The sequence below is a fragment of the Rousettus aegyptiacus genome, unplaced genomic scaffold (assembly GCF_014176215.1).
Source record: "Rousettus aegyptiacus isolate mRouAeg1 unplaced genomic scaffold, mRouAeg1.p scaffold_m13_p_11, whole genome shotgun sequence".
In the NCBI taxonomy this organism is placed as follows: domain Eukaryota; kingdom Metazoa; phylum Chordata; class Mammalia; order Chiroptera; family Pteropodidae; genus Rousettus; species Rousettus aegyptiacus.
In genome coordinates, this window is record NW_023416286.1 from 6,250,287 (window position 1) to 6,268,098 (window position 17,812).

At 51.8% G+C, this 17,812-nt stretch overlaps 1 protein-coding gene across 7 annotated transcripts in view; it reads left to right on the top strand.

Moving 5' to 3' along the window:
* SPATA13 (spermatogenesis associated 13) overlaps positions 1-17,812 on the top strand; it is a 284,285-nt gene that overhangs the window by 226,750 nt on the left and 39,723 nt on the right. For 5 of the 7 annotated variants that reach the window (XM_036228451.1, XM_036228453.1, XM_036228449.1 and 2 more), the window contains 2 exons: positions 8,060-8,422; positions 10,144-10,288. In XM_036228451.1, coding sequence (XP_036084344.1) covers positions 8,060-8,422; positions 10,144-10,288 — 508 coding nt within the window. Of the gene's footprint in view, positions 1-8,059; positions 8,423-8,449; positions 10,031-10,143; positions 10,289-11,612; positions 16,251-17,812 lie in introns of those variants that run through there. The other 2 variants (XM_036228454.1, XM_036228456.1) reach the window with 2 other exon arrangements.

Genomic DNA, 17,812 nt, shown 5'->3' on the forward strand with positions numbered 1-17,812 from the left:
TTTTTACCCTTAACAAGTCCAGGCATAAAACCACAACCCACAATTTTGTTACTTTCTCTGCCTGAGTGTCAGACTCTGCGTTGTGTCACTGCTGATTCTGAGATGGTGGGAGGGTCAGGTTTTCAGTGAAGCCCGGAAAACGGAATTCCTGTGAATGATGATTACAGAGGCTGGGGGTGGAAACCTCATCAGCATAGGATTTCTCATAGTTATCATTAAGTGTGTTTTTACACTCATGGAACTAGGCTAACGGCGTTAAATGAAGCGTTCTCATGAGCTTCAGTGTTAGCATTGTAATAAATTATCTGTTCTGCCTCTAAAAAAGTTACAAAGGCCTTAGGCTCACAACTTGTGTTTTAAGTGCCTTTAATCATCAGTTTTACTCCTGTCAGGACGAGAGAAGTATCTAACATCCTCACCGTACTCTCTTTTTAAGGGAGATGAGAAGCATTAATTGTTCAAATAGTTTAAACAAACGGCCCGAACCAAGGCTTTCCAGATAACAGCCGTTTTTTGTCTGTCTTCTTCTTCTTTTTTTTTTTTTAACTTTTTAAAAGTTACATCAAGTTACTGATGTACATATAATCCCACTCCATGATAATGGGGGCCCCTCTTGTTTAGTCATTTGCATCTCATTTGTGTTAGGAATTCCAGCAACCACTGAAGAGTCTTGCAGCTTGTAACCTTACATCATGCTAAAGATTAGAAAATTCTAACCCCAGTTAATAGTCACTTTTGGCTGTAAAAAAGCCATGGAAGGAATAACCCAGTAAACTCTGTTATTCCTCCCCATCTGTTTCTTGCCCAGGCCCTGTCCAGATCTAGGCTAAGGCCAGGAGCCTAGGAAGGGGAGGGACATGTCACCGATGGTGTCCGTCCCTTCCCAAGACGGTCCCTGAACTGTAGGAGACGGAAAGGAGGCATTGAGCCAGCCTTAACCTGTGCAATTCTGAGGCGGTAAATGGAGGACGCTTTGTCATTTATTTCAGAGCTAAGTCAGTGGCTGCCTCTTGCCTTTCCTCTTTACTTAAGCGGTCACTTAAATTTTGTTCTTAAGAAATTACCCCCCCAACACACACATTGTTTGTTCCTTAACTAGCCTGAGTGTTTTGGGAAAAGGCACGTGAAGGCTTGCAGGTGTTAGGGGAGGGGGATTAGAAGACCTGGGTGGGAGGAGGTCCGTTTCCGTGCACCTCAGCTTGGGCCGAGGCGACCCCACCACACACCGTCAAGGTCTGTGAAGGAAAAGGCAACTTTGGAGAGAGAAAGGTTATTCCACTGCTTGTTCTAAAAATTAAGGACAAGAAACCAAATGAAACAAAACCGACTCATATTTGAGTTTCACGTCTGATCAGCTAAGGGAAAAGTTCTGGGCGACGAGGAGAGAGAAGGGAACAGATCAGAGAAAGCGTGCAGGTAGGAGAGACACGGGCCACGGAAGGAAAAGACATAAGGAAGAGTCACACACATGCGAGCGCGTGTCGGTGACAGAAGACCTTGGGCAGCTCAGAGAAGACGCTAGAGGAGCGTCTGGAAGCTTTGGCGGAGCAGCATCGCACGGTCCCGTGATTTTGGCAGTTGCTGCTCAGGGTTTTTGCCGTAAACCAGAAAACCACTGGGCATTTTTCTTGCCTTCAGCTGCAGAGGGAGGCCCTCCGTCCAGTGCTGGCCTCGCAGAGACGGAACCGCATGCAGTGCCGAACTCGGTCACACGGCCTTTCGTTAAATCCCTGCCTTTCCGTCTCCAAAATGGGCGCGACAGCGTCCTCTTTACTAATCTGACAACACACTGTTTGGTAGATGTTGAAGCACGCTGACGGAAACTTAAGAATTTTAGGGACAAACGTCTAGTTTAAGATAAACAGGTAGTGAAGATGTGATCCACAACATGGTGACTGTAGTTGACCTTGCTGATGGCGTATTTGAAAGCTGCTGAGAGTGCTTCCTAAACGTGCTCATCACAAGGAAAAAACCCGTTCCCCCCCCCCTTTTTTTTAATCTTTATGAAATGATGGATGTAAAACTTACCGTGGTAAGCATTTCACATCACATGTCAGTCAAGTCGTTATGCTTTATGCTTTAAAATTACACAGTGCTATATGTCAGTTATTCCTCAAACTAAAAAAGATTTTTAAGTCAATATATTTAGTGTTAAAAATCACCCCAAAAAGGGAAAAACTGTCATTAGGGCTCAAGCTTCTCTCTTTCTAAATATGTAAATATTTCCTTATTCTTGCCTTCAGCTCTTTAAAAATGTGGTAGTTGATCTTGGATCTTATGAATTTCCTCCTCATTTAAAATCCTAGGACAAAACATCTCATGCTCAGAACTCTGTATCCAACACTCATGCTATAAAAAGGCATGGGGTCTTCTTTATTCTGATACGTTCATTTCCGTTTAAGGGAGGTCAGGTAATGATATAGGGCTCTAAATAGTGGTTTTTATAATACACAGTGGTCCCTCCCTCATCCACGGTTTCACTTTCCGTGCTTCGGTCACCCGTGGCCAGCCACGGTCCGAACCTGTTACGCGGGACAGTCCAGGAGTAAACAGCCCTTAAGTGTTGAGTCGCACGCCGTTCGGAGTAGTGTGATGACGTCCCTGGCCGCCCTGCGCATCCACACCGGGGTCGTGACTCGTCCCTTTGTCCAGCGTCTCCATCCTGTGTTCGCCACCCGCCCCTTAGTCGCTCAGCAGCCACCTCCGCTATCAGATCAGATCGGATCAGCTGTGTGACGTCGCAGTGCTTCTGTTCAAGTCGCCTTATTTTACTCAGAAATGGCCCACAAGCAGTGACGCTGGCAGTTCGGGTCTGCCAAAGAGACGCCGTAAGGGGCTCCCTTGGGTGCAAAGGCGTGTGCGTGTAGGGATGGCAGTGAGGGCAGGGCTCAGCGCCATCTGCAGTGTGAGGCCTCCCCCGGGGTCTTTGGGCATGTCCCCGTGGACAGGAGGCCGCTGGACGGGCCAGGGCCTAAGGTGTCATTTTCTGGGGCTGGAGCACCCCCGGCGCTGCAGGCCGCTCTTACATGGTGGTGTTTACGCCAGAGGTTTTTAACCCATGTGCTTCCAACATCCCCGCAGACGGAAATCAGGAAGTGGGGGTTTATTTTTATTTTCGCTAGCCTCCAGCCACAAATGGAGCATTTCCTTTCATTATGAATGCAGGCGTCACACCGGAGGGTTTCAGGAGCACCTGTGCTGTTGTCGCCAGTAGAAATCACAGATCTTTTTCACATTATGCAACAGGTTTTGCTGTCCTCAAGTGTCTCTTAACTCATTCGTACTTCAGAGCACGCAGTTAGCAGGCCTGACTCTACTCCTCTCAATTCATGTGTTACATCACAGCACAATGCTTTTACTATTTTCATCATTGTATTTTGAAAATCAGCAGTTTACTGTATAATCCTATTTTACTTTATGCATTTAAAAACGTGGACGTGGGATGTAAAGTACAGCGCAGAGCGCAGTCAGTAACGTGTAGTGACTTCGCGTGGTGACGACTCGCCATGTCGTACACCCGAAACTGACACACTATTGTGTGTGAGCTATACTTTAATTTTTTTTTTTTTAAAAAGTACACTTGCTTTAATTTATAAAAAAGGTAGATGCCAAGGATGCGGAGCGGAAAGGACATAGACTGTGACATGAGAGGGACTGGGCAGGGCAGAGGGCCTCTCCCGCTTGCGAGCCCGTTAACCTGCGCAGGTAATCGTGTTGATTCTAGCCTCAGTGTCTTACACTGTAAAATGGGGCAGATAGTTCCCGCCTCCGAGGGCGGTTGGGAAGGGTGAATAAGAAAACATGCCTGGTACAGGCTGGCATGTCACGGGCAGCCGTGGCTTCCATCACTGTCATAGTTGCAGTCCCCTAAACGTTGTCATAGTGTGTTCCCTTCTCCCCTCCATTGGGGTGACTGCACCGCCCTTCCTGCAGTGTCTAGGGCTCCGCAGCCTGGGAGGCCTGGGAGGCTCGGTATTGTTTTCGTGGCATTTTGAGTCCCTTTGACCGTTCAGAGCAAAGTCTCTGTGCTTTAGCCTTTTTAAAGAATCTATACAGAGCATCTTAATTTTTTGCCTGTAATATTTTCTTCTGAATTACTTCACTTGGTTAGTTTCCTAGAGCAGCTGTAACGAATGACCACAAACCGGATGGCTTAAAATGACAGTCATTGCTTCTCACTGATGCAGAGGCCAGAAGTCTGAAATCCAGGTGGGCGGCCGGAGCTCCCCGTCAGGCCCCAGGGGAGAGCCTCGGGCTTCCGTGGCTTAACAAACCCATCTCCTGATGCTGCCTCTGTCCTCACGTGGCTTGCTTTCTTGGTCTTTGTGTCCAAATTTCCTTCTTGTCCCATGGACACCAGCCAGTGGAGTAGGGCTCACCTAGCCCAGTGTGATTTCATTTTAGAAGTCAGTATATCCACAAACACCATATTTCCAAGTGAGTTCACGGTCACAGATACGGGGCTGGGGGTGGGGACGGGGGGAGCTGTCACAGCTTCAACATATCTTACAGGAGGACACAGTTCCGCCCGGGACACTTGCAGTTGGACACTGTATACTTTCTTTAGATCAGACTTCTGAGTGGACAGAGATGACCTAAGGTTTTTTGGTGCGTGTGAGCCTATCTCTTTTCCTCAGGTTAGTGATTTACTCTCACTGTAGTTTCAAAAAATGCTTTGAAGTGCCTAATTGGAGGTAATAAGATCTATCTTGGCTTTTTACTTTTATAAAGTAAAGAAATCTTGTGTCAGAAAGAAAAAAAAAATGTAGGAGCACTGATTAGGGAAAGAACTTTAAAACTGTTTGGAGAAGCAAGAGTTAAAAGGGCAGCCACCCCTCTGACAGATCTGTTTACAGAAGTTTATGGCTTGGGTGTGAATGGGCCACTCCAGCCCTGCACTGTCTGAAGCTCAGGCTGCTGGCCTGTGAGGAGAAGCTGACAGCTCTGGCTCAGCCACGTCAGTGTTTGAAAGGCGAGAAGAGACCTGGGACAGCATGGATGTGGTCAACTGCCTGGTCCTCCAGTGTGTCTGTGGGCCGCCGCCTCCTGGAGCAGGGTCCGGGGTAGGTTCCGGCTTGTCGCAGTGTCGTGTGTGGTGCTGAGTGTTTGCGTTCCCGCTGCGTTCCCCTGGATGACCCTAGGTCCTGTTTGGAAGTACCTAAACTTCGCTCAAAGAAGATTCAACCTCAGGATATGCATCAGGGTTTGGATTTGTTCTACGGGGAAAACAAGTCGCTTCTGGCTAAGGATCTCTGTTTGAATGTGGGCTTAAAGCGGAGGGATTTTACGTCCCTCTGCCTGTACTTCTGGGAGTAAAGTGGACATTTCAGTTTTATCTGTCATTCTGTTAACTAATTTTTGCAATTCCTTGACCATTCGGTGCCACTTAGAGGGGGTGTTTCTCCTTTTACATCTTCAGTAGGCCTGTGTAGATGCTTCTAGTAGCATTACCGCTTGGATGCCCCCCTGGGTGGGACTGATGCCTTAAGGGAACCCAGCGGACGACTTGTGCCCTCCGAGCCCTGCCCTCAGCACACCTGCCATTACCTGGCCTCCATCACTTCCCAGAGTGTGCTTCGGTCTCAGAAGGATTTGTCACCTGAACAGCTAGGACAGCCTCTTGTTTTCCCAAACCCGTTCTCTTCCTTTCCCTTCGGCGGCAGTGAGGAGGAGCAGGCTGCATGCTGCGTACGTGGGAACAAACACGTGGAGGTCGTGGCCAGGCTCCTCAGCGCCGTGGGTGTGCTGTGTTTCTGTTTCTCCAGCACGTCGTTTCTGAAACTTTGTCACAGGGTGGTAATATAAGTGGGTGTAGTCTCACCGTGTGCTTCACCTGCCTGTGCCATTTGACTTAGTCATTTCAACTGTCCACAATAACTTGTTTTTTTATATGTAACGCAGAAAATAACATTACCTTTTCCGTGATCTCTCTCCTCTTTTCCCATGGCGGCATCAGGGAGGAAAACGTTTCCTTCATGCTCTTAGGTTCACCGCTTGGGGGGTGTGGGAATCAAACTTGACAAAGACAGATTCGCAAGAGAAAAGACAGATTTTTATTCATGTAGACAAGAAAAATGTGACTCCAGGAAGGAGTTAGAATTGGGGACTTATCTATCATCTTAATATGGGAGAAGGGCACTTATGGGAAAGCAAGTGACTTTTAGGGAAGATAAATGGGCCCGCGGAAATACAGGTGGGAGGCGTGATGGTTTTGTGACCTTAGCTGTTTTAGGTGAGGCTTCTTCCCCAGCTGGAAGAAAGAAATTCTGTCCCAAGGGAGGGGACTTAGGACACCTGCATTCCTCTGGGAGGTTCTGCTTTTAGGCAGATGGGGGAGCTCAGGGAAAAAGCCTGTTGTTAAATACCTTCAGCTCAGAACAGTTTTTATGTTCTGGATCCTTCGGTGGTGACATGAAATAAACATAGCGCTCCGGGGTGTTAGAGCCAGTGCCTAGCAAGGTCATTGTGGTTGTTGGAACCCATTTTTTTTTTTTTGAGCAGCGGTGACTTGGCATGGTGGGAAAATTTCATGGGAGCAGAAATTATAAGACCCGCATTTCAGCGTCGATGGTAACGGGCTGCGTGGCCCTGAGCGAGTCACTTCACTTCTCTGTCTCCATTTTCCTAATTTGAAGAATGACAGGGGTGGAGTAGAGACCGTGTAAATCCCTCCCTGCTTCCTCTCCTCTTCATCATGGTTTTATAGTGACCCTAGGGGACGCCTAGGCACATCCGATTGGAAATTTACGGGACCTGCATTTCAGGCCTCACTTGCCACCGATGGGCACGAGGTGAGGCTTCTTGGGCCAGTGCTCGTGGGTGGGGCTGGGCTGGGCTGCTGGGGGCGGCCACCTCAGCCCTGCTGGCCATCTCCAAGCCAGGGTGGCCTGCCTGGCCTGCCCCGCAGTCACGTGGCTTTCCTGGTTCGTCTGGTTCTCTCCCCGTGCCTGGTTCTGTTTTTAGTTTTACTTTAAAATAATGTACTGAGATGGGAGAACTGAAGGCACCAGACGCCCAGGCACGTGGCTGGTGCCTGCCGCAGACTGGGGCTCCCTCCCTGGAGCTCCGACACAGCCCTCCCGGGAGACTGGGCGACCAGATTGGGTGGCGTCTGCTGAGATAAAGGTTATCTCCTGGCAGGGCTGAATCGGGATGGCAGTGCTTTCTAAGAGCAATAATTAACTACAGCTGATAAGGGCTATTTTATTTACCATTGTCGCTTGTCGTCCTCACTGGGACCCATCCCCACCCCCACCAACAGTTACAGACCCAAATCCACAGACGTCAACACTTGCCCAAGATTTCAAAGCTAGCTAGCGGCCCAGGCTGACTTGCGCAGAAATCTGCTCATTTTTAGACCTCGTGGGTCGTTTGCTAGAACACTGCGTGGCCTCTGAAAAAGTTACTTGAAAAATTAGAAAGTATTGCCTAATTTAGGATCGTAGGCCCTCCAGCTGTGGGGCCGTCTAGTCTGAAGTCAAGATTCTGAAAGGTTGGCTGTGACTTGGCCACGCTCACGCAGCCAGCTAGGAGCAGGACCTCGGTTTTTGAATCCTGGCTCCGTGCTCTCCCCTCCTCCCCAGGTACTTAAGTTGAATCAGTGTCGGGCCCTAACAACCCAGACTTAATCTTCTTAAAGCACCTCTGTGTCCAAACATTGCTGAAAGACAATACCGCAGAGTAGCATTACACTGCCATTCTCCCGCAGGCCGGCCTGCCTCCCACACTACTGTTATGTACGTTTGGGGTGACCGCCCTACTGTAGTTAAAATTGCTTTTTATTAACTCTCAGTGGTGCAGATTTTTAAGTATCTTTTATCAGAGCTGGTCGTTGGTCACTAAACACCACTATTTAAATTAGTTTTAATCCAACCTCCGATTAAAGATAGATTTGTTTATTTTAATCCACACTTCAGTTATGTCTCTTGAACAAATAGCATTTTGAAATAAATGAATCAAGAAAGGCTAGTGGCAGGGCTGGGGCAGGAGTGGACTCGGAGCTTCTCTTTAATACCTTCCTGGGTACGGGCGCTCACCTAACTTGTCCGCATTTGACAAGGTCGCTACTGAGGAGCCTTGGAGGCGGGACCCACCCCAGGAGGAGGACAGGACCGGGCTGCACAGGGTCTGCAGAAGGAGGTGGGGCTCCGGGAGAAGACCCAGGCCACGACCCCTCTCGGACTACGGCCAGTCGGTCGGCCGGAGCTTGTCTATTCCTGAGGACTCTATTGCTGTGGACCCGCAGACAGAGGACACTGTAGACAGCGGCCAGCAGCTGAGCACGGCGTCCAAGGACCCTGCGCACCAGAGCGCTGTCGCGGGATGGCCTAAAGGCCGGAGAAAGCGCCCCGTCTCTGTGATAGGCGGGGTCAGCTTCTACGGGAACAGCCAGACAGAAGAAATAGAGACCCTGCTGACCCAAGTAAGATCTGGTGCCCCAGCTCCAGCCGGCCCTGGCTTCCTGCCCTTTGTTCCCCGCAAACTAAACAGGACACAGCTTTCCGTTCTTCTCTCTAACTCGAGGATGATGTCATCTGCTCACAGCCTTTCTTCCTGGCCTTGCAAACGTGCATGACTTACAACTAACCATCTGACATCTGGATGCCTTTTCCTAATCTTCTGTCTTTGCTGGGATCTCGAATAATAATGTGTGAAACTAGCCTGCTGTTTGTTCTTAATCACCTGAGATTTGAATAAGGGGAAAGTGACAAGGTGCATTAGTGAGCTTCCTGAAAGAAGAAATTCTTGAAAGAGAAAGTGTCTTCCATTGTTAAAAATGTAAAGATAAGAAAACAAAGAAGAAATCGATTTTTTAGGCGATAAGGAAGTATTTTTTTCTGCCATTTTCTTGCTTTTGAGTTGCTGCTTTGCAACTGCTTTAATAATAGATTAAAATCTTAATATCATTCCATTAGTATAATGTAGTAATTCAACCAGTATTTATCAGTTACCCAAAGAGCTCTTTGAGGACACAAAACATTTAAATAAAGGCCCAGTTATTTGGCGAGATTAATACCTCAGCCTGGTCAAGGGCTCACAGAATGGTATATTTAGTGCCCAATTTCATTTTTTAAACTTGTTAGCTGATACCGTAAATAACTCGTAAAATTCTCTTAAAAAGGAAATTCTATATTGGTATTGGATTTCATGTTTACATTCTGCCTGTAAAGGCCAGCACAGTGCCTCGTTTATAGCAAACACTCGAAATCCCTTTGCTTAATCGAATAATTTGAATTCTTAAGGTAAAAACAAATTAAGTTGAAAAATACCACAAACATTTTGTCATGTTGAGATGCTCTATGTGCTAGGAGCGAATTCTGAACTAAAGCAAACTGTAATGTAGTTAACTCGAAATGCAGTTAGGGAAGATCTGAAGCACGTAGAAGTCATTTCACTTCAGAGCATCAATAAGGCGCTTAGTGAGATAACTTTGTGCACTGTAAGCTCATGTATGGAACTGAATGAAAAGATCATTAAGAAAACCTAAGGAAAGCGTGACCCAGCTTGGCCTTTATGCAATTATATAGGCAGTTAATACAGACAATCGAAAGGGCATAGAGATGGTTCTAGAGACCAGGGTAAATTGTGGGATGCCGATTCTTTTAATCAAGACTCGATTGTCACGTTAGTTGAGGTAAACAAGGACCGCGTTCCACAGATACTAATCTGGTGCCTGCCTGTGGGCGAGGGAAGGAGGATGAAGTGGCAGGGCCACAAGCCGTCATCCTGGCCGTGGCCTTGGCACTGTCTTTGCTTCCTCCGGAGGCTGCTGCTGGGAACACACACGTCGTCTTAGTCTGTGAGAAAGCCACCACTTCCTAAATTCGCTCTTCCTCTGCTTAGCTAACGCTTCGCTTTTCCTGAGTGTCACCTCTTGGTATGTTGCGACAGATAAGATGGAATGTGATGCCGTGAGGTAAGAGCCGGTGGGTCGATACCGATTTATTTAAATGTCAGAAGAATTCTTTGCTGTCGAGCCTCGGTGCAGCCCGAAGCCTTTGACATGAGCTGGGGAAACCGTTTCACATCTGTGAGTGGCTTCGGGGTGAGAAAGCCGAGCTCCGTGCAGCTGGGCGTGTGAAGAGCTCGCAGGAGCTGCCACTTCCTGGCACCGTCTCACGGCCTCTTGCTTTCCTTTCGTAGCCAGCAGCCAGGCCGCCCGTGCCAGCTCACCAGGTGCCGCCCTACAAAGCGGTCTCGGCCCGGTTCCGGCCGTTCACCTTCTCCCAGAGCACCCCCATCGGGCTGGACCGCGTGGGACGTCGGCGGCAGATGAGAGCGTCCAACAGTGAGTCCCCCAGGGCCCCCTGCTCGGGGCTCCCCTCCCAGAGGCTGGCGTGGAACCCTCGCTTTGACTGTTCCCTCTGACGCCGGGGTGCCCAGGCGACGGTGCCCCTTTCCTCCTGCCTCTGGGCCAGGGCGGGGTCGTTGGCCTGGGAGTGAGGACGGTTCTCCGCAGGCTGCCCCGCAGGTGTGGCTGTGCCATCAGCCGTCCAGAGTCGCTCTGCGTCACCACAGTGTCCCCAAGTTTGAGGAGTGTGCTCCTCTTGTGGCGTCCAGGTTCCCGCAGGTGGAGATGGAGCCCCAGGGCTGTGCCTTGACCTCTTCCAAGCTCTTTCTGGGTGTTTGAGATTCTCTGAACACCGAAGAAAAGTTACCTAATATAGTAGTTAATGTGCCCACACAGCACCTGCCTACTCACTACTTGTTAATCTGAGAGAATACTGCATGTTTTGGGGACGATGTTTACATTCCTGCACTAACATTCGCATCAGTGCCACTCGGCTGGGTGACAGTGACAGGGCCTGGTGTGCACTGGGTGAGAACAAGAGCGAGCGTTTCCTGAGCACTCACGCTGTGGCAGGCACCAGCCTCTGTGCTCCGATGTGTTCTCTCCCTCGATCTGCTTAGCTCCTTGCCATGTCGGATAGATACCCTTATTTTGCTTATTTTACAGGTAAAAAGGCCCAGTTAGAAATAGGTAAATGGCCCTAAGTCACACACCCAGGAAGTGGCAGAAATGGGATTTCAGCCAACAGTCAAATAGAACTTTCCGTACCAAGGCCCGTGTTTTATGCTGACTGCTTTAAAGAAAAGCAGCGCGCTGCTGGTGATCGCAGCCTCAGTCACTAGGCTCACCGGCTTCCTTTTGAAGACAAGTATCGAGTGGTGAGCGTGAGCGTGTGACCTGGGCGCTCGGGGCCCGGTTCCGGTTTCAGCACCGCCAACTCGCCGTGGGGCCAGGTTCTCCCCGCCGTGGTGGTGACCACACATGCAAGAACTGGGGAGATTTAAATCGTGCTGCTTCAAGAGACTTGAAAGGGGCTGAGGGCCACTTGGGGAGCACTTACATATCAGGGAGAGGGGGAGGGGAAGGCAGGCCGGGCCGGAGAAGGGGAAGAAACAGCAGCGTGGATTGCTGGTCAGGGGAGGCGTTCTAAAGACAGGATGGCGATTGGCGACCAGAAATGGTGGCAAGGTCACTGATGCGTTCGAACACAGAAGGTGTCGAGGAGGGTGTCCTGGGAGGGCAGAGAATCAGTGAGTTGTGAAGAAATGTCGCCGCCCTTGATCCTGCCGGCCTGGTTTCTAACTCACGTCGCATTTGTCAGGAGCAATCGAGGCCTCCTCCATCAGACAGAGCCAGAAGGCAGAGAGAAATAGTCGGCGGCCAGCGGCTGTGGGAATGGGACCCCTCTCCGGGCCGGACGTGCGGGAGAGAGCCTGTGTCCGGCGGTGTGCCCACGGCCCCTCTGGCCACGCGATGCCTTTGCCATCCTCACAGCTGAGCAGGCCGGACGCCTTGGGATCGTTCCTCCTGTCGCCCGTGGTCACTCGGCCCTGCCGTCCCTTTGTCCTCAGCTTCTCAAGCTCTTCAGCCCTTACGCTCGGCAGCCGCCCTCCCCCCCTCACTTCCTCAGGCTTCACAGCCCCCCGAGTCACCGAGACGGTCCGCTCTGACTCCGCCATTTCCTGGCGGACTTTCTCCATCGTCGTCGGGATAGAACCCCAGCTTCCTAGACGCGTTGCCGGTCCTCTGCGACGCCCGCATCACGTCCCACCGGCCTCTCCCGCTCCTCCGCTCCAGCCCCCTCTGCCCCCTTCGCCTGGCGTCCCCTGCCTCCCCTGTGCTGTACATCGGTGTTCCGTCCCTTCAGAATTCACAGCCCGCGCCCCGCATACCCTTGGCGACAGCACAGGTTCGTGTCCTCCTTCGACAAGGCAGCTGAGCCACAGGTCTCATGCCCAGTCTCTGAGGCCCCGTCCGCAGCTTGCGGTGACGTGCATCGCGGTTATCCAGAGGGAGGGACGGCTCCCCGCACAAGGCGTTCCGCACAGCGTTGTGTGTGACAGCGCGAGAGTTGATCCGTGTCGGTACAGCGGACTGCCGACTTGGCGTGTTACACGGGCGAGGGTCGCAAAACAGTTCATAACACGAATAGGAAAACCATGCAGCAGCGTGAGAAAGCACTGCTGTAATTCCAAAGTGAGAAGAAAGGGAAATGAAGTCACGCGTGTTCTGTGAGTTGGCTAGGGCGGCCAGAGCACAGCACCACAGCTGGGTGTCTTCAGTGGCAGAGATTCGTTGTCTCGGTTCTGGGGGCTGGCAGCCAGCCTGGGTGCTGGCAGGGCCGGCTCCCTCTGAGGGCAGGGCCGGGGGTGGGGGTCCGCCGGCCACTGCAGAGCAGAGGTAGAGTGGCGGGGCGCGGGGGCGGGGGCCATTCCTCCTCCCACCCGGCGCACGTGCCAGCAGCTCGTTTCTGAGCCGTCGGCCAGTGTTGTTTCGTTTTGGTGTCAGTGTTCTTCCGTGGAGAGGAATACAATCTAGTGGCGCCACTTAAGCAAAGCGAGGGTTTATTGGGAGGCTGTCAGGCGTTCCCAGGGTTGACGGAAGGGCCGGGGCACCAGTCTAGGATGCGGATGGCAGCCGGGAGCCAGGGAACCACGGGGAAGGAGCTGGGGGAGGAGAGTGTCAGGAGGAGTGGCCGTGGTGCCACCCTCCGGGACGAAGGGGGGCCCGCCCGTCCTTCTGTCCTCCTGTCGCTCGGTCAGGAGTCCAAGTCCCAGGATAGGGGATGCGGCTCTCGAAGCTCCAGGACGTGCACGCCGCCTGGTGGCACGGGACAGGGAGAAGGAGGCAGGTGCGCGAAGGCGGGCACCGTGGCGCGGAGGTCATCCCCCAGGAGACGCGGGTGGAGCGGGAAACGGACGGGGATTGTGGACGGGCCCTCCGCTGGTCCACTCCCGCGGTCAGCAGCTGTGTGCCAGGTGCCAGCGGTGAACAAACACAGTCCCCTAAGTCGGTTACGTTCTGGCGAGGGGCGATCCATTACCCAGGAACTGGGCGACACGCAGGTCGTACTTTATAGAAAGAAAAAGGAAGCAGGGTCGAGAGTTCTCATTTTTAAAAGAACGTCATCCTGACGGGAGGCACCTACTCCACGCATGATGGAAACGCCCCCTGGCCCAGCGGTCACCGCGGCGACTTCGAGTCCCCCGGCGTGCTGTCCGTCCCCTCTCCACGGCCCTGCCAGTGCCTCGTCCGTCGTTACACCTGGAGGAAAGCTTATGCGGCACGTCCTCGTCATGACAGCCAGAGGCCGAGAAGAGGGGACGGGAAATAAGTCACAGTGCGAATACGCACATGGTGCCACCGAGGGAATTCCTCTCTCCCGCCTCGCGGCCACGCGGGCCGTGCCGACTCTGCCCGTCGGGTCCCCGTCGCAGGCTCCGAGCGCCCGGCACTTCTCCTGGCCGTGCTCTTTGCCAGCCGCGGTGGCCGCAGCCCTTACTCCGTGGGTGTCTCAGCTGTCGGAGTCCTGCTTGCTTCGACGTGCCGCGACTCCTCTGTCCCCCTTTCTCAGTGCATCACAACTCGGGTCAGGCCCTGAAGAGGTGTGGGGCACCCGCTGTGAGCCGGGCACCACTGGGGTCCAGCAGGGAATGAAGCGTCACCACAGGTTTACATGCCAGCGTTTTGACAGACCCAATGGGTCGGTCAGTGGGATCATCTCAGCGCTAACGAGCGTGGCAGTCGTGGGTGGGGGGAGTGAGAGCGGGGGTGGCAGAGGGCGACCGCGTGTCTCTCAGGAGGTGACGGTGGAGTGCAGACGGGAAAGGTGAGCAGGAGGTAAAGGTCTGGGACAGGGGCGGTCCCAGTGGAAGGAACATCAGATGCCCGAAGATAAGCAGGAGCTGAATGTGTCCGAGGGGCAGCGAGGAGGCCGCAGCGGCTGGATGGAGCACAGGGAGCAGGGCGGGCGAGGACGCCGCGGTCGCGCGGTCGGCCAGGGCGAGGCAGAGGGGGCGTTGCGGGTCCCAGGAGAGCTGGGGTCACAGTGAGTGAAGCGGGCAGCCGCTGGCAGCGGGGGAGTGGTGCACTGTGACCGACACTTCACAGAGGAAGCCCAGTTTGGGGGAGAAAAGGCAGAAGTGGGGAGACTGGCCTGGAGCTCGCCGCCTTCGCCCAGCTGAGACGCGATGGTGGCAGTGACCACGAAAGACGCCCACGTCTTCCTTGGCTGCTCCTCGTGCCAGCGCACAGAGGGCCGCCTGCAGGGCCAGCCTCGGGTCTAATTCAGCGGGGCCAGGGCCGCGGATTCCGCTGGAAGGACTTCTCTCTTGGGGAAATAAATCCAGTTTTGGTAGCTGCAGAGCTACTAGATACATTTTGCAAATGTATCATTAAGTCCTCTTGGAAGCAAACCCTGTGTTTACCCTTCGTCTCTGGGTCCGTATGTCCTGGCTGCGGTGAACACCTCTGTGTCAGCCGGTGGGTCAGGGCGCTGGGCCCGTCCAGGGCATGTCGCGGCTTCAAGACAGGTCCCCACGCTGCCTCCGTAACCTGGTTTTCATCACGCCATTGTTCAGTTTGCTGTGATTCCATGTTTCTGGACGACGTGAGTCAGACAGAGCTAAGGACACCCGCGGGCACCGGCCTGTCGCCGCGCTTCTCCCACTGGGCAGTCCTTGGGTAGAAGCGGTGTGTGAGGTGCTGTCACAGCGCGCGAGGCCTGCAGCGAGGTTCCAGCAGAGGTGTGACAGGTAAGGGAGACAGATCCAAATCTGCACTAAGTGCCCGTCCCAGTAAGGACACATTGCAGTCGTCACCCCCTCTGTTATGAAAAGGGTCCATTGTAATCAGCTCCCCACAAGTGGCTGTCTGGTTCCCGGAGGAACCATATCATTAACTTGGCCCAGGGGGACACCCGCGGCGTTTGGCCCAGGCTTGGCGTCCATTTCTGCCACCATGGCCATTTTTTCTTGAGTAAACATCACGATGACTAGAAACAGAGATGGACATTTAGGAAGGGGACATAATACCCATGCAGTTCCTAACAGCCTCCTTTGCAGAAGGATTCGTGTGGGCCACGTGGTCACACGGGACAGACGTTTTCTCGTGCCGTGAGTGTTTGCTGGTGTATTCGGTCATACTTGTTCCCCAGACCGTTTTGTGCCTCCCAGATTCCCCCAGGCCGGTCCCCCTAACCGTGAATCCACGCACACTACCTCCGCTCCGGGACCATCTCTCCTTTCCCTCAGCAAGGAGCCGGGGAACTGTCGCTTAGATTTTACTACCCGAGGATTCCCCTTTCTTGGGGCACAGTTACTGGGGAAAGACTGGGAGAGTCCCCTTGGGGAAGAAGGCTAGAAGGGGCCATCGCGATGGGGGGGGAGTGCCCACCCCAGGGCCTGGGAATCGCCTTGAAAACGGGAGCTGAGCGAGGGCCCTTGATTCTCCCGTGTGGTGGCTCGGACCTGACCTCCACTCCCCGGATTTTGAGGTTTCCTGCGACACCCATCAAATAACACCTGAGTGGAGTAGCCCGTCAGCTTTGCTCCCAGGGACCCTGTGATAAGTCAAGCATGGCCCAGGACCACATGGGCCAGACCGTCCCAGTGACCGAGCCGGTCCTGCTGCCCGACACAGAAACAGGGCTCCTGTGACAGATGTCCCCCTCCGTGGCATCCTGGCCTTCACCACGACAGAAGCCCCTCTCACCGGCCGCCCTTGCCTAGAGTGACCAGCAGGACATTGCCTGTGAAAGTTGCTGCCACTCCCATCGTCTGGTCGGGAGGCGCTGCCCAGGGGAGGGCGAGTACGTGGTGGACCAGCCCCAGCCTCTGTGTCTTCCAGGCTTTGCACGTGCCAGGGGCTGGCCTCTCGATGGCTTCCATCAAAGTGCTGGAATGACACCCGGCTTCATAAGCCCATGTATCGCACGCAGAATCTGGTAGATGCCACCCAAATGGGTATGTTTGGTTCAATCTGAATTACGTTTGGTGAGGGCAGTGCATGAACCTTGCTGGGATTCTGATACCAGCAAAGCCGAAGAAAGATCATGTTGAGACAAGTGGGGACATTTTCACATGGATCGAGTAGTAAGTGAAGGAATTATTGTTAATTTTGTTAGTTGGGATGATAGTGAGGTTATGAAGTCCTTATTTGTTATGAGTGCATACCAAAGTATTTTTTGTTTAAAATCATATATATGAGGTTCTGCTTTAAAATATTCCAAATATTTGTTGGGAAATAGTTGGGGAAAAAATTGGTAAAATATTGGTCATTATGGATTCATAATATAATTTTTCTATTTTTGTGTTTGAAATTTTCTATAATAAAGGCTTTTAAAAATAATAAAAGTATGTTTCATCCTCCCTGGTCAAGTGCTCTAAATCAAGAAATACTCAACTAAATTTTTCTCAAAGTGTGGAAATTTGAATATTAGCAATTTATTTTTCTTAAAGAAATATTAGCACTTTCCTTCTCCAACATGGCAAGCGAGCTGTCTCTTCTCAGCCTTGCAGCACTGTTCTTGATCTTTTCTGGCGCTGGTTATGTCTCTCCTGCTTTGTTTAGAGCATTCGTCTTATCTCCTAACTAGCCCGTGTGAACCGTGGACTGTCCTTAGGCTTGTCGGCCCTGTGGGTGTGGTAGCGAAATCGCAGGACTCCAGGTCATGAGGCACACAGGCACGTGTGTAACTGCTTTTGTAAAGCTCCTGGGTGGCAGGCCGCCAGCCTGTCGCAACTCCGCTGCCTTCGGCGAGTGTGCCCGGGGTCCTAGTGAGCTGCCCACACCTCGGTAACTTTGCTGCCTTCTGTTTTCCTCTTTGGTGAAGCTTGCCTCTTACACCCAAGGCGGCTTACTCCACCTGCGCTCCTGATTTCCCCCTACTTACTTCAGGTCGCTCCCTTACTTCCTCTCTCGCCGAGTCTGTTTTGATCAGAAGTCAAACTTAATCGCTTTATTAAAATTGTATACTCATGTCTTCTCATCCTTCTCTTTCCACTCATCCCGCCATAAGGTTAGTTTGCTCGTGTGATAGAAACCAAGTGATTGTCTGAACTGTCTCCCAGACAGGAGGTCGGTTAGTGTCCTTGGCTCTTACGTTCGAGTGGAATCTTTTGGGGTCACAAGTAAAGTACTAAAGCATGACATTCAAGTCAGTTGAGATCAGGGTCTGCCATTTAAAAATATATGTATTTGTTACATTTTTTAAAAGCCTTTTAGTTAATCAATAAGTACTATAGTCAGGTCATTTGTAATAATGCCAGACAACAGAGGAAACAAGATTAGGTACAATAATAACTAAATGTAAAAAAGAGAAAATGATTTTCTGAGTAGATGCAAACATGAGAAGTTGACAAACATGATTAGACTTTTTATGGCCTTTAAAAATATTTTTAAATTACTCCAATTATTGTTTGATTTGATTATTAAATTTTTAAAATTTTAATTTCCGATGACTAGAGTCACTTTTTGCAAGGGAGGAAAGAGAATCAAATTAAGCCAGTCTAGCCCCCTAGC